The sequence below is a fragment of the Rhinolophus sinicus genome, chromosome 3, assembly GCF_057876585.1.
Source record: "Rhinolophus sinicus isolate RSI-liver-muscle chromosome 3, RSI-T2T, whole genome shotgun sequence".
Lineage (NCBI taxonomy): Eukaryota > Metazoa > Chordata > Mammalia > Chiroptera > Rhinolophidae > Rhinolophus > Rhinolophus sinicus.
In genome coordinates this window covers 53,835,816-53,862,577 of record NC_142503.1, presented here as the reverse complement: position 1 = coordinate 53,862,577, position 26,762 = coordinate 53,835,816, and the positions used below count along the sequence as shown (strand labels likewise).

Genomic DNA, 26,762 nt, shown 5'->3' with positions numbered 1-26,762 from the left:
TTGGTCCTCTTTCAAAAAAGCTATAAAAGCAAGACCTTAAGGATTACATCACTTACAAGGAACTTACCTGTATGTCAGAACAAAACACAAGTTATAGAAATACAAAAATATACAGCACTAAATAAGATGATTTACAATGTTTGGCATCCAATCAAAGAATAATAGGCATGCAAGGAAAAAGGAAATTAGTACACATAGTGAGAAAACTTTATGAAAATTTACCACAAAATAACGCAAATTACAGAATTAGTAGACAAAGTAATTAAATGTTCTTATAATTCTATTCGATATATTCAAGACTATAAAAGAACAATTGAACATGGTAAAGAGTTATGAAAAATAATTTAAGATACTAAAAAGATGCAAATGAACAATGAGATGAAAAATAAACTGAAAAAAATTAACAGCATATTAGACATAGCAGAAGAAACAGTGAAATACAGGCAGAGCAATAGAAACTATTCAAAATAAAAAACAGGGAAGAAAAAAAAAGAAAGAAAAGAGGATCAGTGAACTGGGGGGAAAATTCAAGCAACATAATATGGATGGATGGATAGATAGATAGATAGATAGATAGATAGATAGATAGATATAGATAGATATCTATATATATAGATATATATCTGTCTATAGATATAGATAGATATCTATCTACATCTATCTATCTATCTATCTATCTATCTATCTATCTATCTATCTATCTATCTATCTATCTATATGTAATTGGACTCTCCAAACAAGAAGGAAGGAAGATAGAAAAATTATATGAATAATAACCAAAAATTTGCCAAAATTGACTAAAAACATAAACATATCAATAACAAAAGAAAACTATTAGGCACATCATAATCAAACTGCTTAAAGGCAGTGATAAAGAGAAAAATCTTAGAAGCAGCTGGAGAAAAAAAGTCACATTGTTTAGATAGAAACAAAAATAAGAATATCAGCTGACCAGCCAGAAGATAGTAGAACAAACTTTTTAAAGTACTGAAAGAAAAAAATTGACAATGTAGAATTTATACTGAGTGAAAACATCTTCTAAAAAAAAAAACAAAAAACATAGGACTTCAGAGAAAGTCCAAGATGGTGGAATAGGTATATTCTATGCCTGCCATCTTTCAGGATCATATTAAAATTACAACTAAATTATTACCACAATCAACCTCGAGAATAATCTGAAGACTAGCTGAACAGAATCCCTATAATTAAGGATATAAAGAAGAGACCACATTAAGAAAGGTAGGAGGGGCAGAGACACAAAACGGGCTGACCCCAAACTGACAGATAGTGGTTGAGAACCAGGAGGGACACCTCAGTGGCAGAGGTCCCCTCTGAAGAGTGAGGGGTTCCAGCCCCACACCAGGCTACCCAGCCCAGTCGTCCCTGCCAGTAAGAGGAGTCCTCACAACATCTGGCAAGGAAAATCAGCAAGAATTCAATCCATCAGTCCCAGTGAGATGGAATGCAGCTGGAACCCAGACATCCCTTAAAGGGCCCATGCACAGACTCACTCACTTGCAAACAATCACCCTGGGCTCTAGCAGAGGGGTGGCAAATGGAGAGGAATCAGAGACTTACAGGAAAAGACAATTGTGTGGCTTCAGTAAAAGGGCTAGAGACAACCGCCCATTATCTGTGTAGAGCGCATCTCACATGTAGCCTACAAGAGGATGGCATATTTCCTGTGTTGAACCTTCCCCAAAATGGCAATTCTGAGACCACATTGGTCTGCTAAAATCCCCACGTACACCACTTTGGTGAACCGTGGGTCCTCACCCTGCCCAGCTAGTGTGGCATCGTTAGGGGCACTCTTGACTCCTGGGCAGCTGTCCATGTCCCACAAGCAGCAGAAGCATTTTAGAGCAGTGGACAGCAATGGCAATCAGGGGAACTTATGGTGGCAGGAGGTCAGCCACAGCTTCCATTGCGGCCTCTCTTGGTTGACTCTCCAGTATTCGCAGGCCCGAGTCAAGCAGTGTGTGGCTAAAGTATTCTTGGGGCATTTTGTGGGGTGAGACAGGCTCAGCACTGGTGCAAGAACTGAATCTGCATTAACTTTGTGAAAACCACAGGCCACACTACATGACTCCCTGGGACCCCACCCTGCCCAACTTACATGGCACTGACAGAAGCACTGTCAACACTGGGCAAACCAGCCCAGCCCACTCAACTAAGAAGGCTCCTTTAGCAGCTGAGCCTTACTGACATCTGGCAGGGGGCCTATCTATAGGTCCTAGTCCTTTTGCTAAGCTGATCCAGGCATGATACTGGTGGCAGCCAGCCTCGGTTCACAGCAAGGCCACTGCCACACACCTCCAGGTCCAGCACAGGCAGCAACCAACCACATATAGCTTTGTAGCTTCTACAAGGTAGTCCAGGATGGTCACAGGCAAGGTTGAAATTAGCCTACTTGGGAGCTTCTCCCAAGAGGAACCAGAAAAAAAGACACTCAGAAGGCAGCTTCAGACCACACCAGAGCACTGCCTGATTAGCCCCACAAGCAGCACACCCAAAGGGTGGTCTCAACAGGCACAATAGCCCACTAGGGTGAATCCCCCTAGGAGGGGTCAGCTTCCACACAGCAGCTCATATGCTGTGGGCATAGCCAGTCCTCACAGCCAGTGAGCCTGATAGTCAATTCCACCCACTGATGCGCCAAAAGCAATCAGGGCTCAACTATAATAAGAGAATACACACAACACACACAAAGGGCAATCCTGAACAAATGCACAAGTGATCAGGGAGACTCACCACTGCACCACACCGGACAACCGACTATATAAGGCCGCCACCCAGCAAAGACTGAGAGACAAAGGATGTCTACCTAATACATAGAAGCAAATACAGAGAGGCAGCCAGAAAGAGGAAACAAAGAAATGTGTCCCAAGTGAAAGAACAGGAGAAAACTCACAAAAATGAACTAACTGAAATGGCGGCAACCAACCTACCAAAGACAGAGTTTAAAACACTGGTTATAAGAATGCTAAAGGGACTGAGTGAGAATTTCAACAGAGATAATAAGAATAAACAAAGACATAGAAACCATAAAAAGAACTAGTCAGAAATAAAGAATACTGAAAAACAGAAATGAAGAATACACTAGAAGTAGTCAACAGCAGACTAGATGAAGCAGAATGTCGAATCAGCAATTTAGAACACAAGGTAGCAGAAAACACCCAATAGGAACAACAATAAGAAAACAAGGATAATAAAAGAGGAAGATAGTTTAAGGGAACTTTGGGAAAACATCAAGCATAACAACATTAGCATCATAAAAGTACCAGAAGGAGAAGAGAGGGAGCAAGGGATCGAGAACCTATTTGAAAAAATAATGGCTGAAAACTTCCCAACCTGGAGAAGGAAATAAACATACAAGTCCAGGAAGTACAGAGTCCCAAAAAACATGAACCCAAAAAGGCCCCCACCAAGACACATCATAATTAAAATAACAACGGTTAAAGACAAAGAGAGAATCTTAAAAGCAGCAAGAGAAAGACAACTAGTTAACTACAAGGGAGCTCCCATAAGGCCATCATCTGATTTCTCAACAAAAACATTGCAGACCAGAAGGGAGTGGCAAGAAATATTCAAAGTGATGAAAAACAAGGGCCTACAACCAAGACTACGCTACCCATCAAGGCTATCATTTAAAACTGAAGGAGAGATAAAGAGCTCCCCAGACAAGAAAAGGTAAGGGAATCCAATGCCACAAAGCCAGTATTATAAGAAATGTTAAAAACAGTACCTTAAAAAGAAGAAAAGGGAAAACAAATAAAGGAGATAAAAAATATGAATAATAAAATGACAGTAACTACATACCTATCAATAATCACTTTAAATGTAAATGGATTAAATGCTCCAATCAGAAAACATAGTATAGTTGAATGGATAAGAAAACAAGACCCATGCATATGCTGTCTACTAGAGATCCACCTCAGATCAAAAGACATACATACACTGAAAGTAAAGAGATGGAAAAAGGTATTTCACACAAATGCAAGTGAGAAAAAAAAATCTGAAGTAGCAATACTTATATCAGACAAAACAGACTTTAAAACAAAGACTATAATATAATAGGACATTACATAATGATAAAGGCATCAATCCAACAAGATGCCCTAGTAAACATCAACCATGTTTCCCCGAAAATAAGACCTAGCCGGACCATCAGCTCTAATGCGTCTTTTGGAGCAAAAATTAATATAAGACCCAGTATTATATTATACCCGGTATTATATATGTTATATATTATATTACATTACATTTCATTATCTTGTATTATATTGTATTACACCCGGTCTTATATTATACTAAAATAAGACCAGGTCTTATATTAATTTTTGCTCCAAAAGATGCATTAGAGATGATGGTCCGGCTAGGTCACATTTTTCGGGGAAATATGGTATGCACCCAACACAGGACCACCTATATATAAAGCAAATATTGATGGACACAAAGGCAGAGACCAACAGTAACAAAATCATAGTAGGGGACTTTAACACCCCACTGACAACAACGGATACATGGTCAAGACAGAAAATCAAAAAGAAAACAGAGGGCTTAAATGATACACTAGACCAGATGGATTTAATTGATATTTTTTATAGCATCTCATCCCAAAGCAGAAGAATATACATTCTTTTCAATAGCACATAGAACATTTTCCAAGATAGACCACATGTTATGCCACAAAACAAGTCTCAATAAATTTAAGAAGACTGAAATCCTATCAACTTGACTTCTCTGACCGCAATGGTACGAAAAAAGAAAAAGAAAAAAAAAACAAAAAACTGGAAAACACACAACCATTTGGAGCCTAAATAACATGCTATTATATAATGAACAGGTGAACAACAAGATCAAGGAAGAAATCGAAAGATACCTTGAGACAAACGAAAATGAAAACACAATCACAGAAAATCTATGGGACAGCAGAAGCAGTCCTCAGAGGGAAATTCATAGCAATGAAGGCCTAACCCAAGAAACATCTAAAACCTCAAATAAACAATCTAACTGTACATGTAAAGAAACCTAAAAAAGAACAGCAAGCAAAGCCCAAAGTGAGTACAAGGAAAGAAATAATAAAGATCAGAGCATAAAAAAATAAATTACAGGCTTAAAAAAATACAAAAGATCAATGAAACCAAGAGCTGGTTCTTTGAAAAGATAAACAAAATTGACAAACCTTTAACAACACTCACCAAGAAAAAAAGAGAAGACCCAAATAAAAAAAAACAAACCATAAAACATCGGAAATGAAAGAGAAGTGACAACAGACACCACAGACATACAAAAAATTTTAAGAAAATACTATGAGCAACTATACATCAACAAATTGGACAATCTGGAAGAAACAGATAAATTCCTAGAAGCATACAATATTCCAAGGCTCAATCAAGAAAAAACAGAATATCTGAACAGATTACTACAAACGAAATCGAATCAGTCATCAACAAGCTCCCAACAAACAAAAGCCCTGGACCAGATAGCTTCACTGGTATATGTTACCAAACACTCAAAAAAGAATTAACACCTATTCTAAAACTATTCCACAAAGAGGAAGAAAGGCCACCAATCTCATTTTACTAGGCCACCATTAACCTGATTCCAAAACTAGACAAAGACATTTAAAAAAAAGAAAACTAGAGGCCGACATCCCTAAAGAACATAAATGCAAAAATCCTCAACAAAATATCAGCAAACTGAATTCAACAATAGATTAAAAAGATCACATACCATGATCAAGTGGGATTAATTCTTCATTCATAAGGTTGGTTCAATATCCACAAATCAATTAATGTGATACACCACATAAACAAAATGAAAATAAAAATCATATGGCCATATCAATAGATGCAGAAAAAGTGTTTAACAAAATCCAGCATCCATTTATGATAAAAACTCTCAGTAAAGTAGAAATAGAGGGAACATAGCTCAACATAATAAAGGCCATATACAACAAACCCACAATTAACATCATACTCAATGAGTAAAACCTAAAGGCATTCTCCTTAAGATCAGGAACAAGATAAGGACGTCCACTCTCATCACTTTTACTAAACATAGTACTGGAAGTGCTAGCCACAGCAATCATATAAGAAACAAAAGGCATTCAAATTGGAAAGGAAGACACAAAACCATCATTATTTGTAGATGACATGATATACTACATATAGAGAACCCCAAAGAGTCCACTAAACCACTATTAGAACTGATAAATAAATTCAGTAAAGTAACAGGATACAAAATTAATATTCAGAAATTGGATGCAGTTTTGTACACCAGTAAGGAACTGTCAGAAAGAGAAATTTAGAAAAAAAATCCCATTTACAATTGCATCAAAAAAAACAAAACCTAGGAATAAATTTAACCAAGGAAGTAAAGACCTGTACTCAGAAAACTTTGAGACATTGAGGAAAGAAATTAGAGAAGATACAAATAAGTGGAAACACATATCACGCTCATGAGCAAGAGGAATTAACTTCATTAAAATGTCCATACTACCCAAAGCAATCTATAGATTCAGTGCAATGCTCATCAAAATACCATGGCATTTTTCACAAAACTAGAACAAATAATCCTAAAATTTATATGGTACCATAAAAGACCCAAAATAGCCATGGCAATCCTGAGAAAGAAGAACAAAGATGGAAGTATCGTGCTACCTGACACCAAATTATACTACAAGGCCATAGTAATCAATTCAGCATGGTTTGGCATAAAAGCAGACACAGATCAATGGAACAGATTAGAGAACCCAGAAATAAATCCATGCCTATAATGGTCACTGAATTTATGATAAATGAAGCAAAAATAACTTTGGGGTAAGACAGTCTATTCAAAAAATGGTGCTGGGAAAACTGGACAGATACATGCAAGAAATGAAACTGAACCACCTTCTTACACTATATACAAGGATAAAGTAAAAATGGATTTAAGACTTAAAAACTTAAAATGGATGTAAGTCCGAAACCATAAAACTCCTAGAAGAAAACAGACTATAAATTCTTTGACATTGCCCTTAGTAATATTTTTCTGGATATGTCTCCTCGGACAAGGGAAACAACAGAAAACATAAACAAGTGGGACTACATCAAACTAAAACGGTTTTTCACAGAGAGGAAATAAACAAAATGAAAAGACATCTACTGAATGGGAGAAGATATTCGCCAATGATATATCTGATAAGAGGTTTATATCCAAAATTTATAAAAAGCAAAAAACAAGAAAAAAACTCACACAACTCCAACACCATAAAAACAATCCAATTAAAAATGGGCAGAGGACATGAATAGACATTTCTCCAAAGAGGACATACAGATGGCCAATAGTCATATGAAAATATGCTCAATCATCAGAGAAACGCAAAGAAAACCACAATGAGATATCACCTCACACCTGTCAGAATTGCCATCATCAATAAATCAACAAACAATAAGTGATGGCGAGGATATGGAGAAAAGGGAACCCCTGTACATTGCTGGTGGGATTGCAAATTGGTGCAGCTACTATGTAAAAGAGTATGGGGGTTTCTCAAAAAATTAAAAATAGAACTACCTATGACCCAGCAATTCCACTCCGGGTATTTATCCAAAGAAATCCAAAACACTAATTTGAAAAAAATATATGCATCCCTATGTTTACTGCAGTGCTATTCACAATAGCCTATATATAGAAAAAACCAAAATGCCCATCAATAGATGACTGGATAAACAAATTGTGGTACATATACACAAGGGAGTATTACTCTGCCATAAAAAAGAATTAAATCTTACCATTTGCAACAATATGGATGGACCTAGAGAATATTATGCTAAGTGAAATAAGTCAAACTGAGAAAGAAAAATACCATATGATCTTAATTATATGTGGAATCTGAAGAACAGAATAAATGAACAGACAAAACAGAAATAGACTCATAGATACAGAGAATTGATGGTTGTTAGGAGGAGTTGGGAGGATGGGTGAGAAAGGTGAAGGGATTAGGAAATACAAATTGGTAGTCACAAAAGAGTCACAGGGATGTGAAATAGAGGATGGGAAATATAGTCAATAATATTGTACAAACTATGTATAGTGTCAGATGAGTAATAGACTTACCAGGGGGATTACTTCATAAATTATATAAATGCCTAACCATTATGCTGTACACCTGAAACTAATACAAAATATAGAATATCAAACATAGATATAAAATAATATAGAATGTCAACTATAATTAAAAATATCATGGAATGGGAAGTACAGTATAGGGAATATAGTCAATGGTATAGTAATAGATATGTATGGTTTCAGATGAGTAGTAAATTTATTGGGGCTATCACTCTGTGAGGTGTGTAAATGTTTAATCACTATGTTGTTTTGTACACCCAAAACTAAAAATAATTTAAAATTTTACTCAATAAAGACCTGCTATCTGCAGGGAAAAAATACTTCATTAGTTCAAAAGAAGGAAGCGTAAGATAAATAAGAAAATGAAATAAAAACTGAATAGAGAAAGATTTTAAAACCATTATCAATAGTCACATTAAAAAGTAAATGGCCTGAATACCACAATTACAAGACACAGATTGCCAGATTGGATTTTAAAAAAATCTTCTGCAGAGCAAAGAAAGGCATCAACAAAATAAAAAGGCCACCTACTGAGGGGGAGAAAATATTTGCAAATCATATCTGATAAGGGCTTAATATCCAAAATATATCCAGAACTCATTTAACTCAATATGGGGCAGACAATCTGGATAGACATTTTTCCAAAAGAGATGAAAAGATTTGGGCCAACACGTACAAGAAAAGATGCCCAACATCATTAATCATTAGGGAAATGTAAATCAAAATCACAATGAGTTATCAGCGCACACCTGTTAGACTGGCTATTATCAAAAAGATAATAAAGAGCAAGTGTTGGCAAGGATGTGGAGAAATGGAAACCCCTGTACACTGTTGGTGGGAATATAAATTGGTGTGGCCAGTGTGGAAAACACTATGGAGATTCCTCAAAAAATTAAAAATAGATCTACACTATGATCCAGTAATTCCACTTCCGGGTATTTAACCAAAGAAGACAAAAACACTAACTCAAAAAGATATATATACCCCCATGTTCATTGCAGCATTAGTTACAATAGCCAAGATATGGAAACAACCTAGGAGTGTCCCCTGATGGATGAATGGATAAACAACTTGTGATGTATACAATGGAATACTGTTCAACCATAAAAGAGAAGGAAATTTTGTCATTTGTGACAGTAGGGATGGACCTCAGAGGCATTATACTACGCAAAATACGAGTAAATCAGACAGAGAAAGACCGATACCATATGATCTCTATTATATATAAAATCTAAACGAACAAATTAAAAAAAAAAAGCCAAGCTTAGAGATACAGAGAACAGACTGGCTGTTGCTAGAGTTGGGGGGAGGGGTCAGGGGAGGGGGGAGAGTAGGAGAAATGGGTAAAGGGGGTTGAAAGGTTAAAAAAAAATTGCTGAATTTCACGTGAACCCCAAAGTACTAAAGAGATATTCTACTTTTTACATTTTGTAGGTGGCATTCAATCATTGCTGTTCTTCTCTCTCTTGATTTGAATTATACCCTGTTCCAGAGACAAATAAAAAACTATAGAGAAGTTGACTGCTGGAGTTTTTGTAGCACATCCACAGAGTTCTAGACTCAATATCCCCTCTGCACGCCCCCACCAAAAAAAGTAAAATCCAACTATTTGGTTCATAAAAGAAACCCAATTTAAATAATGGCAAAAACAGCCAAATACAAATGCATGAGAAAAACAACAACAACATACCATGCTAAATCCTATCAAAAGAAAGCTGGTGTGGGGGTACTGATATATTAAGTAAATTTTGAATTAAAGAATATTAAGAATGAGAGGATCGTTTCATTATATAAAGGAGTCAAATTATCAAAAGGACATGACAAACCTTAGTGTTTTACACCTAATAACAAAGATTGAAAATACACAAAGCAAGATCTGATAGTACTTCAGAAATAAACAAGTTACTAGAACTTGTTCTAGCACTCATTGCTAGAATAAGTAGATAGAAAATATGCAAGATATAGAAATCTTAAACAATAAGATAAGCCCACTTGCTCTAATTGGCATTTAGAAACCCAACAGCAAAATATTCTATCAAGTATACATGGACCATTGAACAAGAGAGACTGTATACAGGGTCCTAATACAAGTCCAACAAGACCTATACTTTGAAAACTGCAAGCAATTGCTGAGTGATTAAGGAGTACTAAATCAGTGTTTCTGAAACTTGTCACTACTAGCATTTTGGATCAGCTAATTTTTTGTTGCAGAAATGTGTCCTGTGCTTCAGGATTTTAGCAGTATCCCTGTCTTCTACCCCATGGATGCCAGTAGCAGCTGCTGGTCATAACAATCAAAAATGTCTCCAAACATTGTAAAATGTCCCTAGAAGAGCAAAATCTCCACCAGTTGAGAAACACTTTCCTAAGAAAATGGAAAGATTTTCGTAAGTCAGAAGACTCAATATAGTTAAGATATCACTTCTGTAGATTTAATGCATTCCCAATCAACATTTCAGCAGATATCTGTAGAAAGTGATAAACTGATTCTAAACCTCATAAGAAAATTTGAAGTAGAATATCCAAAACAACACTGAAAAAAGAAAGTTGAATGATTTATGCTACACGATTTCAAGATTTATTATAAAGCTAAGCAATCAAAACAGTTTGAAGTTGGCAGAGAAATAAATAAATAGATCAATAGGGCAGAACAGAGCCTAGATACAGATCTATCTATCTATCTATATAAACATATATAGTCAAGTGATTGTCAACAAAGTGCAAGAAAATTCAGTGGTGAATTCAACAAACAGTGCTAGAACTGAAGGTCTATAAGCAAAAATTGAATGTTAACTATACACCCCCCATGTACAAAAATTAACTGAAAATGTATCACAGACTCTAAATGTAAAACCTAACAACAACAACCTAAAAAAACAAAAAACCCTCACATATGAAAGCTTCAAGAAAAGAACTGTCTGTGAACTTAGTTTGGAAAAAAATTTATTATATGTTATACCAAAAGCATGGTCCTTAAAAAAAAAAGAAAGAAACAGACTGCCTTAAAATTAAGGATTTCCCCTCTACTCCCAAAAACAGGAATAAGGTATTCCCAAATCATACATTTCTTAACACATTGCGTACGGCGGGGTTTAAATCCCTGGTGAAGATTCTCCTGATCCGTACGCAACGTGTTAAGGAACTAGTATGCATGATACATAAAGAACTCAATAAAGCTGTTAAAAAAAAACACAAAAAAAAAACATATACACCAAAAGATTTATACGTGAATATACATAGCTGCTCTATTCACAGTAGCCCACAACTGGGAACAACCTACATATCCATCAAAAAGTTTATGTAGTACATCCATACAATGGAATACTATTCAGCAATCAAAAGGAATGAATTGCTGATAACACAACACATAACGATGAATTTCAAAAATATTATACTATATAAAAAATGTCATGTGCAAGAGTAATACTGTATGGCTTTATTTATATGAAATTCCAGAACAGGTAAAGCTAATCTACAGTGAAAGAAAACAGTTCAGTGATTGCCTGGGTCCTGGAGGAGAGGGGTAGGGTTGGCAGAGGAAAGCAGACAATTGGGGAATGATTGCAAAGAGGCATCAGGGAACTGTCTGCAGTAATGAAAATTGTACATTTAGCAAAGGTACATTTTATCCTGTGTACAATACATCTAAACAAAAATTCTTTAAAAAACTGCTTTCAGATTCATCAGACAGAGGGCCTAGATTCCACCCTACCTAACTTACTACCTCTGCTTTACTTAGGAACTCACTTATGATTCCAGCATATTTCCTCACATATGAACAGTGATAATATCAAGTACATATGACGAAATGAAAGTAGATGTTAAAGGAGTTTAACTGAAAAGTAACAAGCAAATATTGTTAACATCCAAAAGTCCCTTTAACCATAGTTTTTACATGCTACCTTTCCTGTTTCTTTCCTGAACAATGTGGAGTAACTGAAAAAATTAAAACATAATGACTGACTTTGAGAGATTTCTTATAAAAGACAAAAACATTTTAAATCAAAGCAGAGCAATATGAAGCAAGAAAATCAGTTCTCAAAGACAAAATAGTGTAACTAAAAATTCTTCATTTCTAAAGCAGTATTTCTCAAGTCTCTTCTGTGGCTTAACTAGAAAATGTATACTTTGAGTAGGATTTCTGCACCACTTACATTACTGATTTATTTCCCACATTCCAAAAAGGTCAGAAAATTATAAAGTATTTAATATAAAAATGGCAGATGTATACAAATACTTTTATCATAGGAATAAAGAACACTACAATTTCTTTTACAGGCAATCAAACAACACATTTGCAAAACATACTCTCACAAACCTGAAAGTCATTACCATTTTTGACAAAGAATTTGGCAAAAGAACCATAATAAATGCTCCAATTCTGATATTTCATCTGGAAATAGCCGTTTGAATTTAAAGTCCCCCAAACCACAGGGACACATGGCAATAATATAAGATTTTGGACTGCTGTTTTTAAATACAATTTTGGCTGCTTTTGGCTAACTTATTTTACCTCATTTTTATATATCTGAGAAATGTAAGTTAAATAAATGTAGAGAGGCTGTTTAAATGTAGAATGCATTTTCCACTTAATAGTAAGATACAGATTAGCCTATACCTTATTATTTGTTCTAACAATTTTAAAACTAAAATATGACTGAAACATGTATTTGTAATAAAAATACTAGGGAAATACTCTTGTAACAATAAAAGTAAACCCTTCTGAATAACGTTTCAATCTTTCCTGAACATTAACATGTAGAGACTGCTAGTGGCCCCTCAATATCCTCCTTCCACTTTTTACATAGTAATGGAAATTCCCAGGCATAGTATATAGCTGAAATCACACTTCACAGATTCCCTTGCAGCTAGGTGAAGCCATGTGACTTAGTTACAAACAAAGAGATGTGAACAATAGTAATGCATGCAATTTTAGGGTGACGGCCTAAAAGAAAAGGTACATGGCTCTTTATTTTCTCTAACTCGGTCCTGCTGCCTGGAAGATGAACATAAGTGTGAAGCTAGAGCAGTCATCTATGACGCAAAAACTACCTGTTAAAAATGGCAAAGCAATATGATTAAAGCCTGAGACTCCAACATCAGAAAGCCATCATATTAATATAGGACTGCCTATTTGAATTTTTACATCAGAGAAAAACAAACCTCCATTCTATTTAAGTCAGCAAATTTTCAGCCTAAACTGTATCCCAAGCCAATAGCTGGTGGTGGGGGCAGAGGAGATGAAGGGAAAGGAAATACAAATAGACTTTACCATAATTCTAACAGAAACCTGTAGCCAGTTTGTGTGTGTGTGTGTGTGTGTGTGTGTGCGCGCGCGCGCACGCGCGTGTTTATCATGGTTAAGTTTCCTTCAAACCTTATGCCTTTCCTTCATTAGGGCTATTTTTAGAAATATAAAACTACAGTATGTTAGATGACTTAAAATAAATCTAAGAAATCACTTTAAAAATTTATAGATGAGAGGGTAAAAAGGATCAAATATATGGTGATAGAAGGAGAACTGACTCTGGGTGGTGAACACACAATGTGATACATAGACGATATATTACAGAATTGTACACCTGAAACCTATGTAACTTTACTAACAATTGTCGCCCCAATAAACTTCAATTAAAAAAAAAAACTTTATAGATGAGAAAACAAAGGTGTTGGCAAACTAAATGGTGAGCCCCAAGATTATTCTTATCAAAAATAATTAGGGTTTTTTTTTTGTGTGTGGCTTATAAGTGAAATTATTTTTCTTAAGAAACAAAGCAAGTTATGAAAGCAAAAAAAGAAGTGGAAGACATTAATTAAGATGTATTGTTTGTGTAACAAAACATATACTAATGTAAAATCAGTCTGAATTGTGAAAGGCAAAGAGAAAACAATGACACAAAGCCCATGAATAATCTCCTGAGTGGGTGAGAGTGCTTATACAGAAGAGATAATGAGTTCCAAATGCTGGCTGTCGTGCGGGAGACCCTGCTCGCTGCACCATTTGTCCTGCGGGGCGGCCTGCGGGGTCTCTGCTCCCGCTCCCCATACAAGAACGCAGGATGTGGTGAGGCCAAAAAGGAACACCCACGGAGCCATAGGTAGGGGAGTCATACCACTATATTCTCTCTGGCGGCACTATACTCTCACTGGAGGCTGGATGCACACTGTCCGCAAACCGCCATCCACACTTGCCAGCCCAGCCGCCATCTTCTTGCTAGGCCCCCATTCTCTCCTCTCTCCCTCTCTTCTCCTAGCGTAGCCACAGCAGTTATATTAGTGGCCAATGGCTCACTGGTTACAGCTGACGGCCAACTAGCCACAGCTGATGGCCATGCAATCACAGTTGGCCATTTACTACCTGAGCCAACACCTTTCTATGTGAGGCCGAGAGCCTGGAAACTACTCTCTGGGGCTCCGCCCCCACACTGGCACTATAGTATGCTGTCATCCTGTACAATCTACTGCCAACTGGAAAGCACTGGTGATGGGACAGGAGGGTCCCAACAGTTTGTATTGTACAGAGAAAGAATTAGTGTTTAGCAGATCATTCTACATGTATTCCAATGGGAATTAAGCTAAAAATAAAAATCTATTTTATCTATAAAGAAAAGCCAATTAGAGCATAAATAAAATTTTGGGTTTTATGAGCTCAAAAGCAATCTCATGAGAATTATGTACCCGCACCTCCTAAAAATATATATAAACATCAACATACACATTACATATTTAAAATACTTCATTGCTTTGGAAATTGACAGTCTGATAAAAGACAAGATAATATTTCAAAAAAATCAGTTTTTAATATAAAAATTAGAATATACTTTCCTTTAAAAATAGGATAAAAGGACCATTTGATACAAATATAAATTTCAAATATCTTATATGAATTGAATATTCGAAATGTTCAACTTGTTGCAGTGATTGACAACACGGAATTAGACACATAAAACTTCTTGAATTATGGCAACAAATGCCTAAAAACCCTTATTCATATTTTTATGAATCTGGTAGCAAATATACTTAGAACTCACAGAATATACTTTGCCATGAGAGTAACCTTATGTCAACAAACAACAAAATTCACTACAAGTTTTTGAGTTGAATCTACATTTATCCTTTTCTTCTAAGTCTAGGAGGTCATTTTTGGCAACATCTTATCTAGGAGGTAATTTTTAGCAACAATCTGATGCCTGTGTCATCAAGGAATGAATTACAAACTCCTTTTAAACTTTTAAGTCACCAAAGCACAATTAGCCTTAAAAAGCATTCTTCTGTAATGCAGGGACTCAGCACCCACTCCCAGCACAAGAACGCAGGATATGGCGAGGCCAAAAAGAAACAACGGAGCTATAGATATGGGAGTCATACCACTATATTCTCGATGGCGGCTGGTTGAGACACAAAAGCCAATATCTGCCAGTACCCCAACAAGAAGTCCTCCTGCACCCCAGTCTCGCTGGTGGCTGAGGAGACACAGGAAGCAGGATCAACATGATCTGCAATCTGCCTGCCAGCTCAGCCACAGCAGTTATATTAGTGGCGAATGGCTAACTGGTTGCAGCTGATGGCCATCTACTACCCGAGCCAGCACCTTTCTATGTGAGGTCGAGAGCCTGGAAACTGTCTCTGGGACTCTGTCCCTACATCTTCCCTGTTTCAAATTGTCTGCACAGTTTTGCCAGCAGATGAATTAACGAGATACTGTCACTCTGAAATTCAATTTGCAGAAGCACATCCTGAAGCACTGGAAGATTCCCATGGCAGTTTGGCCAAATGGACTTACAGTTTTCATCTGTATGCATAAAGCTGACAGCAGCACCTCCAACTGAAAGCTTTGCCTCATTCAAATATCCAAAAATACCTCTTAAGCCAAGCCATGAATAAACGCCTCCTTGTCAAACTATTCTGAAGGTAGTCTTCCTTTTTTTCATAAGAAAATTAATAAATGAATAAATAAGGAGGCAGCTATTTATGCTGCAATGCAGTGCTTTACGACATCCTTTAGGGCACCAAAACACTTCTGAATTACTGGGAATCTTTTACTCTGTTTCCATTGCTTGAAAAAACCTGTTGAAAAGGTAGTGGTTCAAGGCTTTGGCACTAATAAACGTGATTAGTCTCAAAAAGGTGAGCAAGATCTGAGTTGTGAGGACTTGAAGTTTTCTTTCTTTCCAGAAGCAGCAAAATCAGATGTATGGCCGAGTATGGCAAGTGTACCAAACCCCACTTTTTCACCATGTCAAAGATACCAAAAGCCTTTCAGGTTTCCGAAAGATACCTCACACACTTGGAATTTGTTGTGCTTCAGTATATGCAAAATAGATAAAAACCAGAAACCATCTGGATGAAATAATGTTAGATACTACATACAAATTGAATAGGAAATGGCATTATCCCAATCGGACAATGGTCTGATTCAAAATAGTAGAAGAAACACTCAGGGGTCCTGTAGTAACATCATTGGATTATGCTTGGACCACAGGAAAGAACACTTTATGATAAAGAAAATTTCAGTAGCCAGTTCAAACCTTCCTATTTAACCTATTTTAAATTATCATTCTAAAGACTAAGCTAATTGAGAGTTACATATAATGGCAGCTAATTAGAAAAAGTATCTTCTAAATAGAAATAATTACTGAAGCCAGTCTCTCTGTATTATTCTCTATATGATCATATATATTTGGAAACAAAATGATTCCATTTGTTGCTTCAAATGTTCTAGAATGGATGAAATTTACTCATTTGGAATTAAAGAGGTCTTTTAAAAGAATTTTTTAAACTCAATTTAGTTGTAGCACAAATTGTCAATAACTGTCTCTAAACTTAAAATAATAAAGAGGGCTCTCCCTTTTTGCTACTATAAAACTCATATCTAATTGATAAACCAGTGGCAAAAAGCAAATAATTCAATTTCTACCCTATAAACTTGAGTAAACTATACAAACAGTAAGTATGACACTTTTGATAAATAAATCACCCAACTCGAGCTCAGTTGGTGTAGGTACTGAGCAGGATGAGTAGCAGATATCCTTGTATATAAAGCATGCAAGTTTGCTTTGTAAAGCTTGGGTTGAGTTATTTCCTTCTATTGTAATACTTCTAAGTTCGAAAATATAAATAAAACATCTTAATTCCTAATTATAAGTCCTACTACACTGAACTATATTAAATACATTCTAATAAGTAGAAAATGTCATAATTATTAATACTCAAAGGTGAATGTATTATTTTCTTTCTTAAAATAAATATACCGTGTTTCCCCGAAAATAAGACTTAACCGGAAAATAAGCCCTAGCATGATTTTTCAGGATGACATTCCCTGAACATAAGCCCTAATGTGTCTTTTGGAGCAAACCTTAATATAAGACCCGGTCTTAGTTTCGGGGAAACATGGCATTCCCATACTTATTTCAACAGATCTTGTCTCAATGGCTTAAAAATTCTGACCTTTTCAGAACTGTTCACTCACGTAATTATCTCTAAAATACTTATTTAAAAAGCATTAAAAATGAAACACATTTTCCAGTAATTATTTTTCACAATTCACTAATACAAAGCATTTATCATAACTTGGAAACATATTTCTAACTTGGAAACCAAGTACTTTTCAAACTTTGAATTCTGAGGTATTCTGAGAATAATATGCTAGTTATTTAAATAACACTTCATAAGTGCTTTGCCATCTTATCACATTTTGCAGTTTTACTTACTGAAACATCTTTCAGGATTTTCTCAAAGGAGAAATGACAAGACTCTTTAGAAAAATTAAACTTGTATGCGTCAGCTGGTCCTGCTCCTGACACCAATGCTTTGCTCAGTTCATCAACATATTTCTCTTTTTCCATTGCCATGTCATCAGCTTCTTGGGAAATCGCAGATTCACAAACTATGAGAAACATTAATAAAAGTTATGAAGTGAAAAATAAATTTCTAAACATATAAACATATTTACCTGTTGCTACTAATGTATCACTTATGTAACAGAAATTTAAACAAAAAGTAAGCTCAAACCCCACACCATAAATTTTTAAGTTAAATTATACCTTTTAACTGAACTAGCAATTTTTGAGAAAACACATTTGGTCTCAGACCTTATCTGAAAAGTATTAGACTCCTTGCATTTTTTTTCTCTATTCTCAGATGAAATACATGCATTGTAAATTACCACAGAAACTACCATCTTATGTACTGTGTTTCCCCGAAAATAAGACCAGGTCTTATATTAAGGTTTGCTCCAAAAGACACATCAGGGGATGTCACCCTGAAAAATCATGCTAGGGCTTATTTGCTGGTTAGGTCTTACTTTCAGAGAAACATGGAATCTGCTGCTAGGTTATGTTTAGATAAATTATTTCCTACATCTTTCTTCCTTGTCTCCATTATTAAAGAGATTAAATAGTCTGTAGTCTATTTCTCACTCACATGGGCAGTCAAATTAAAGTAAACGTGGAGTTCATTCTTCTCATGTCATTATTTGCTAACCATAGAAGTTGTGCGGGGTGAAAGGAGTTGATGAGGAAGGAAAGGGAAGGGAACTAATATTTATCTAGTGTCACCTCTCCAGCATACACACTATACTACATCTGTCCTCCAGTTCTCTCACCTAGGTATATTTAAAGCTGATGTTTTACTCGTATTCATCCATAAAGATATTTACTTCAATAATTATATTTTCAATTTTAGATATTGTCTTTCTTTTTCATAATATCCTGTTTCTGCTCCACACTCCGTATAAAAATTTGAAGGTTTTAAACATGTTTAAAATTAATTTCAGATCGGTCTTTATGTGTGGTTCCTGGGTATTAATTCCATTTCTCCTATCCTGACACATTCTCGTTCTGCTTTTTTTCTTTCATGCTTTATAATGTCTCAGCATGGCTCTCCTCTAGCCAAATGATCAAGAGCTCTGGAAAGCAGAGGTGGTCTTAAATGAAAGTTGCTGGTTTGCCTTTCCTGGGGTCACTACAGGTTTCACCATTCTGGACCAATTTTGAAAGTTAATTTAACTTGATTTTTACACTTGAGGCAAATAATTTAAATTTAAAACTCCCACTTATACTTGACAGAGGCTTAGGGTTCTGATCTTTGTTGGGGCATTTATTCGCTCATAGCCTTTATTGACTGGTTTGATTCTAATGATGATTTCATTAAGATAACACTTCCAGTTTCCTTCATATTAAGAGATCAGTTCCAGTTCCTTAAGAAGCCTGCAGTCTTAACATCATAACCCACTCAGGTATTACAATCACAGTCATTTAGACATATATGTAGTTCAGATAGTCCATGAACCTATAGTTAAGCTGTAGTTCCCATGAACAATTTTGGTTTCCAGGTATCTCTTCATACTTGGAATTTTCTCTGTCTTACATTCAAAAGCTGTGATGTGTCTGTTGCTTTTCAATTTAAAAGATGTAATCTACATTTGTTTGGAATATGGGTGTGATTGGGTGGTTTCCTGTGTTAACTCAGGCTACCACAAAGATGAAAGACAACATGGTTCTATACTTTTATATTTAAAGGTTACATTTATCTATTTCATTCCTCATAACACAGAAAGCTAGACATTGTTTTCATTTTACACATGAGAAAATTGAAGCCCAGAGAGATCAAGTAATTATCTAGGGTCATAGAGTCAGTAAGTGGTGAAGTTGGGATTCATATTTATGTCTCTCTAGTTGTTTGTTTTGAGGTAAGGCAAAGATATGGCATACTGGATAAATTATTTCCTTTCATGATGTTAAAAAACACATTATTATGAAATACTACAGAAAATAATGAAGTCTTGATTACAGAATCCCTAAAACTATAACACAGCTTTTCGTAACTGTGGTCTGAGTGCTATCAAGTGTCTGGAAGCTACATGACAGGCAATGAGGAAGAGAGTCTTGGAATGTATCTATATATATTTCATGATCAATTTTTGATAAGTCTGATATTGAAATGAATCTCAACACAGCCTTTGAAAACAGGTAAGAATAAAATGTCTTACATTTTTTTGTGATTTTTACAGCTTCTAAAATACTTTTACATATTTTTTCTCTCTCTGAAGCAGATGCATATTTAAGATAATCATTACTATCAAATCTCTTGGCTTTTCAAATACCCAATTAGCTCTTCTGAAAAAAATATAAAATTAAGAAGACAAATGCTTCCTATATGAGGAATAATTTCATATTTTGTGTTTGGATAATTTTGAAGAATTACAAATACCTAAGGAGAACAAATATTTCATAAATAGAAAATAAACCTGTAGAAGCCACTTTTAATGCAGCTATAGAAAAACTTATAAAACACAAAAGAAAATAAAAATAAATGTTATTGATAAAATATGTAGTTAAAAGTATTCTAAATTTCATTAAACTGAAAAGTTACCTACTTAAACATATTTAATAAAATTTATTGATTCATTTATTTTAAAATGTTTAATGAGCATCTACTACATGCCAGGCACCATTCTAGGCATCAGGGACGCAACAGTTAAAAAGAGAGACAAAAATGCCAGTCTTATGGAGCCTAAATTAAAGTGTTGACATTTTAGATATCCTCTTATGTTACTGTATCTGTGAATGCCGTGCTGATTATTATTATGGAATATTTCATTTGGGGGAAGAAAAAACATATGAAAGGAAATTATCTACTTACACATCCCCTTTAAAAACTGTATCTTATAAAAGGTATCAGTATTTTTTTTTAAATGTACTTGAATATTTCCTATAACAGCAAATGTGAAGTTTTGACTGCCCATTTAGAACTTCAATCTTGGAAAAACAACTTGATCACCAGTTTTGAATATTGTGCTAAGAACAACTGGAAGAAGCACAGCTGTAAGCATTCAGCGCTCCACAAACTTCAGTGACTAAGAATAAAAGCCATGGAAATAATGAAATTCGGCAAGGATACAGATGCATCCCACAATGTTATAAAAAGTGAGCAGGCCAACATGATCACAAACCACGAAAATTTTCTTAGGTAGGAGCCAGGAAAGCACCAGTGTAACATTATTTGTGAGTAGGTGAAAACGTAGTGAGGAAAGAAGATTCTTTCCTGTGGATCCTTATGTGTAACTAACCAAAAACTGGATATCTTAAGTTTGCGTTGGAGATCAGAAGACAAATGGCCTCATTTAGGTTTCTTGATGGTATCACATCATGGACCCACTGAGCTACTTCATCTAATAAAATTCCTTTTTCCACCGAGCCCTGTCAATATTTAGGACAAATATAAGTGGATATAATTATTTGCTAATAGACGAATTAATAAAGTTTAATTTACTATTCAATGACATTTAAACAACTCCAGAGACGGGTGATATAAGTTTTTTATTGCTGATTGCAATTCTTGTAACTCACAAAATAGTCATCGATCATTAACCCACTTTGTGACTTAACCCTGTGATATAACCCCCATAATGTTGAAGTGATGATAGACCACAAGATAATTAGACTCCAAAACATTCATTAGATAAAACATTGCTAATGGAAAAGAAATCAGTGAGTTTAGTGTGTGGGAGATTAAAAGGAACCCCACATCCTTTTAATTTCACTCAAATGAAAAGAGAAAAAAATTATCCAAATTGAAGGTTGCAGCAATCAAAAAGTCGTATAAAAAACAGGATGAGGTATAGGAAGGAAATTCATTTTCATGTTTCAATTATTTAATTGTTTCAATGTTCTTAATCATATTATTGTCTATCTGTAAAGTGCCAAACCAAATTATATTTATGTAATAAACCTTAAACATGGAAACAATGTTATATTATTTGGTTTCATTATTTTGTCCCTGAAATTTAAACAAGAAAATAGAAATGAATAATGAAAGTACAAAACATATGTAAGATTTAAAACTTTATTAGATATATTTGAAAATAAAATTAACATACACAGTGCACTGTAAAATTTTCTGTTTGAAAACTTGTTCAGCACTGGAAGCCAATCCACCCAAGGATACAGAAGTTCAATATTACACTTTTGTCACACTAAATTCCATTAGCTGGAAAATAAATGCTAGAACATACTGCATTTATAATCAATGCCAACAATAAATATTAAACTAGAGTTTTCATTAAAAAAATATGCTGACTCTAAAATGAATAGTTCACTTTTTTTCCTAACCAGCTTTATATATTTGAGGCATCCTTTTATTCTTTCTTTCAAAGAATACCCACTAAGCATGCATGTTCTAAGTACTAGTCAAGATACTCATATAGACAAATCACATACGTTCCTTGCTCTCAATGGACCTAGTCTAGTGAAATAATATTCTTATTAATCGTATTAAGAAAAACTGCCAGTATTTATTGTATGACATAAGCAAAATGACCCATAAAGTAAAGTTAACTTAAATTTATGGCTAAATTAAGATTTAAGTGTTAATAAGATTACTCTTTTTTCCCCCCAATAAGTAATGATTTTAAAAAATTTAAACATATAATTATTGCCTTGGTGAATGAGGGTTACTGACTGGATTCAAATTGAATCTTTTTCTTTGATAATTAAGGCTCTTAAGGCACCCCAAGTTCCTCTGTTTGACCATAACTTCTCATTATACAGAATACGCCATTTGTCAATTAGAAATATCTAAGTTAAAATACTGAATTCCGCATATAAAAGCAACCACTTCAGCTAGGACCTGCCTCCCAGGCTGTGCTGTCAGAACAGTTCTTCTCCCCCAAATGACTAGAATTAACCTACTGCCACAGTCTTTAGCCCTGTGTACTCCCTTCACCCTAAAACAAAGCTACTGTCACCTGGGTGAAACTTTACCAGCATACACAGAGCTAACCTAACAAATTTTCCTCCGCTCCTGCACAACAACCAACAACTGATTTCTCTTATGTAGAAATTTACGGCTTAACTAGATACCATACATAACAGGTACTGCAAACATTACCCTTGAAATTTTTTTATTTTACAATAATTCTTATACCAATAATTCTTATAATTCCTTGCCCTCTCTCATAAAATGCAAGAAAAAAAAAAGAAAAATGCTGTACGTATAAATTCAGTTTCACTGTATTGTATAACAGAATTTTTAACATTCAAGAAACAGAATTTCACAATGTATGTAAATTTAAAGTGTGATATAATAATCAAAGTAACAAATTTTAGAGAAATATTTCAAAAGTTGATTGAAGATACAAATAGCATGTAAATTAACTTTCAAAATTATTTTACCTAAAATGTCATTCACAACTACAAAAATGACTGTTGCATAGGTTTAGAAAGTTTTTTAATTTTTTTGATAAAATACTTTAGAAGAGTATTAAAACTTTGCTGTATAAGTAAAGCATAATTCTAGATTTTTTACTTTATACCTGCCATGCTCCATGAATTATTTCAGGGCTATTAGCCTTTTTAGAAAGATCATCACCAAAGATAAAAATAATCAAACATTATTTCATAAAATAATTGCCAAAATCCCATATATAAATTTGAATCTTGCATTACAAAGTTTTAAGCTGTGAGTTCTGTTTTGTTTTGTTACAAATGTGGTACATGTTCATGGGAAACTAATTCAAACAATATAAGTATATGAAATAAAAAGAAAAGCACCACTACCCTACTCCACTAAGCCAACACAAACCCTTCACCCAACCAACCGCCTTTCCCTGACTTCCACTGTCTCTCTGGGGTCCTAAGAAAAGATACATCTAAAATGTACTATTTATGTTTTGTATAAAGAGATCATTTAAAACCTCCAACCAAGAACATGTACTAAGGTTCAAAGGGTAACCAGAATTTGCTGGGGCATCAGCTTATTTCTCTATCTTTCTAGTAATATTAATTATAGAAAATGGCATTAAGTATTACAAATCTATATGAATTAGTCAGCAATAATAAGTAAAAGAAATCATGTTAATTGTATCCAACATCTATTTAAAAAAACACTTTAATCTGAAATATCAGGGAGAACTGAAAAACAGCAGATTGTTGAAATTTCGCTTTTAATATTACCTGTCCCGGTCCATGCTGAGTGACCATCAGTAAGTGTAACAACAAAACCGGATCCTAGAGTTTTCTCCCAAGTGACTTGTAGGAAATGAATTATATCAGGTTCAGAAGCAAAACAGATTCTGTTTATTTTTCTCTCCATTTCTATTCACCTATTATAAAAAAATAAAATTAATATTTTTGCCAGAAACTGTGACTATGAAATAGTGATGTTTTCCTACTGGTATCTCAGCTATACAAAGCACCAAGAAAATAAGTTCTTTTTGTAAAAAAAAAAAAAAGAACCTATAATAATTAAATAACTACCAAGCTTAGTAAATCATAGTTCTGTATAATACTGATTCACAGCTTTTACAGATGAAAAAAGGAGAAGTCCATAAATGGCGAATGATTTGCATAAGTCATGTAGCTGAATAAAAATTACTGTCTTCAACAACACGAACAGTAAATTTTCCACAAGATTCAACAGCCAATTTCTCTGTCTGGAGAAAGACTGTGTGAAATGAAAAAAGAGAGCAAGCACAAAGATTAAGAAAAGAAAATCTCAGAACCCAAGAGTTGGCAGTGCCGAGTCAGTCATGCCTTCTCCAAGAAAGAAGTTCCCAGGCTCAGTTACTCAGCCCACTGAGACGGGAACACCCTGTTATAGAGATGTGTTATATCGAGCTACACAGCCTAGGGCCAAAAAACGTGTGTGTGTTTTTTTTGGTTTTTTTTGCATTTTTAAAACTTTGTATTAAAATATTATACCCAGGGAAAAACACACATATCAAAAACACAACTTGATTAGTTTAACATTGAACAAATCCATGTAAGCAGTACCTAGATCAAGAAGCAGAACATTACCACCCAAGAACTCATTCTCATAATTCCTCCCTGTCGAGCACTGTGTCCCCAAATAAACATCCTCCTCACTTGTAACATAAATTAGAGTTTGAGTGTTTTTGCACTTTCATGTAAATATAATCTCACAGCATGTTTTACTTTCTGTCTGGTTTCTTTTGCTCAACTTTTGAGAAATTTATCCATGTTGTTTCTTAAAGCTATAAATCGTGTTCATGGTTGTATAGTATTCTATAATATTATGTACATATAGTACCATTTATTTATCCATTCTACTATTGATAGGTACATGAATACTTACCAGGTTTCAACTATCACAAATAGTGCTGCCATAAACATTCTAGTGAATATCTATGCATTTCTGTTGGGAAAATACCTCTGAGTTTATATGCTTCTCAGTAAAATTGCTGTATCAGAGGATATACGAGTATGTATACTCGGTTTTAGTACTATACAGCCAAAAGCTTTCTAAAAGGTTTGTACTAATTTACACTTGGTATATGAGAGTTTGCTCCACATCCATTTCTCATTTTTTCAATTTTACCCCTTTTGATAGATACGTGTATTAGATATGTAGATAGACATTGTGGTTTTAATTATATTTCCCTGATGAGTAATGATGTTGAGTCCATTTCATAAATTTACTGAGCATTTGAATATCCTGTTTTGTGGAGTGCCTGTTCAATCTTTTCCTTATTGATGTCTTATTAATTTGTTCTTTATTTCTTTTTTATTTATTCTTTATATTTTAGATATGAATCTTTTTACAGGTATATTACTATGAATATCTTCTTCCACTCTGTAAGTTACCTTTTCACGGTCATAATGGTATCTTTGGATGAAAAGTTCATAATTTTAATGAAGTCACAATTTATCAAAATATTTATGCTATGGTTATACTTTTTGTGTACACTTCGGTCACTAAGACGCTCTCCTATGCTTACCTAAAAGCTTTATAATTTTATTTCTCACATTTAAATCTGCAATTCATCTGGTATTGATTTCTGTGCATTGTGACAGGAAGGGATCAAGATACATTTTTTCGACATGGATATATAATTGATCTGCTACTATTTATTACAGACTATCCTTTCCCGACTGCACTGCACTTCATCATCAGTCATGAGACCAAATATGTGTACAAGGTTCAATTTTATTTGTTTTTACAGAGATGCAATTTTATATTTTATATTTGGCTTGTCAAGGTTACATTGAATTGTGATTCTGTTACTGTGATCCAACACATTTATAATCTCTCCCTAGCCTTGCCATTTAAAAATTGGATAAATCTCTCTTCTAAGTATTAAAATAATTTATGTAAAATGTTAGCAGAACAAACTCAAGAGTAGACTTCTGTGGCTTGCCATTAGAAACAAGCATCTCACAGATATCAATCACTACTCAGTAGACATACTGCTGCTACTTCACTGAAATCACAACGATTCACAAGAGTCCTTTGTAAAAGCTACCTACTCTACCAGTTTGGCAATACTGTTTTTACAAAAAGAAAATAAATTGAGACTGAGACTTTTTCTTAGCAACCCACTTTCATTTCTAATGATTAGGAGTTCTTTTTCTATGAATTCAAAAACCATTCTTCTAGTAATTCACTCTAGAATCTTGCCCAGATTGATTTCAAACTTACTAGACTGCAGTGTAACACATATGATTTATTAGGTTGGTGCAAAAGCAATTGCAGTTTTTGCAATTATTTTTAACCTTTTAAACCACAATTACTTTTGCACCTACCTAATAGTTCAAAGCAATAACTATATTTTTTCTAATACTGGAACATGTTTAGACCATGTGCACTTCATGAAAAGATGCATAAACTATAGAAGCTAACAAACAAAACTA

General features: G+C 34.6%; 1 protein-coding gene across 1 annotated transcript in view; it reads right to left on the bottom strand.

Annotated features, from left to right (window-relative positions):
• The window catches only part of XRCC4 (X-ray repair cross complementing 4), a 251,024-nt gene that overhangs the window by 202,344 nt on the left and 21,918 nt on the right, over window positions 1–26,762 (bottom strand). The window contains exons 2-3 of the mRNA XM_019746359.3: window positions 24,066–24,214; window positions 17,823–17,998 (exon numbers count right to left, since the gene is read on the bottom strand). Of these exons, the coding sequence (XP_019601918.2) occupies window positions 17,823–17,998; window positions 24,066–24,204 (315 nt within the window). The 5' untranslated portion in view covers window positions 24,205–24,214. The remainder of the gene's footprint in view (window positions 1–17,822; window positions 17,999–24,065; window positions 24,215–26,762) is intronic.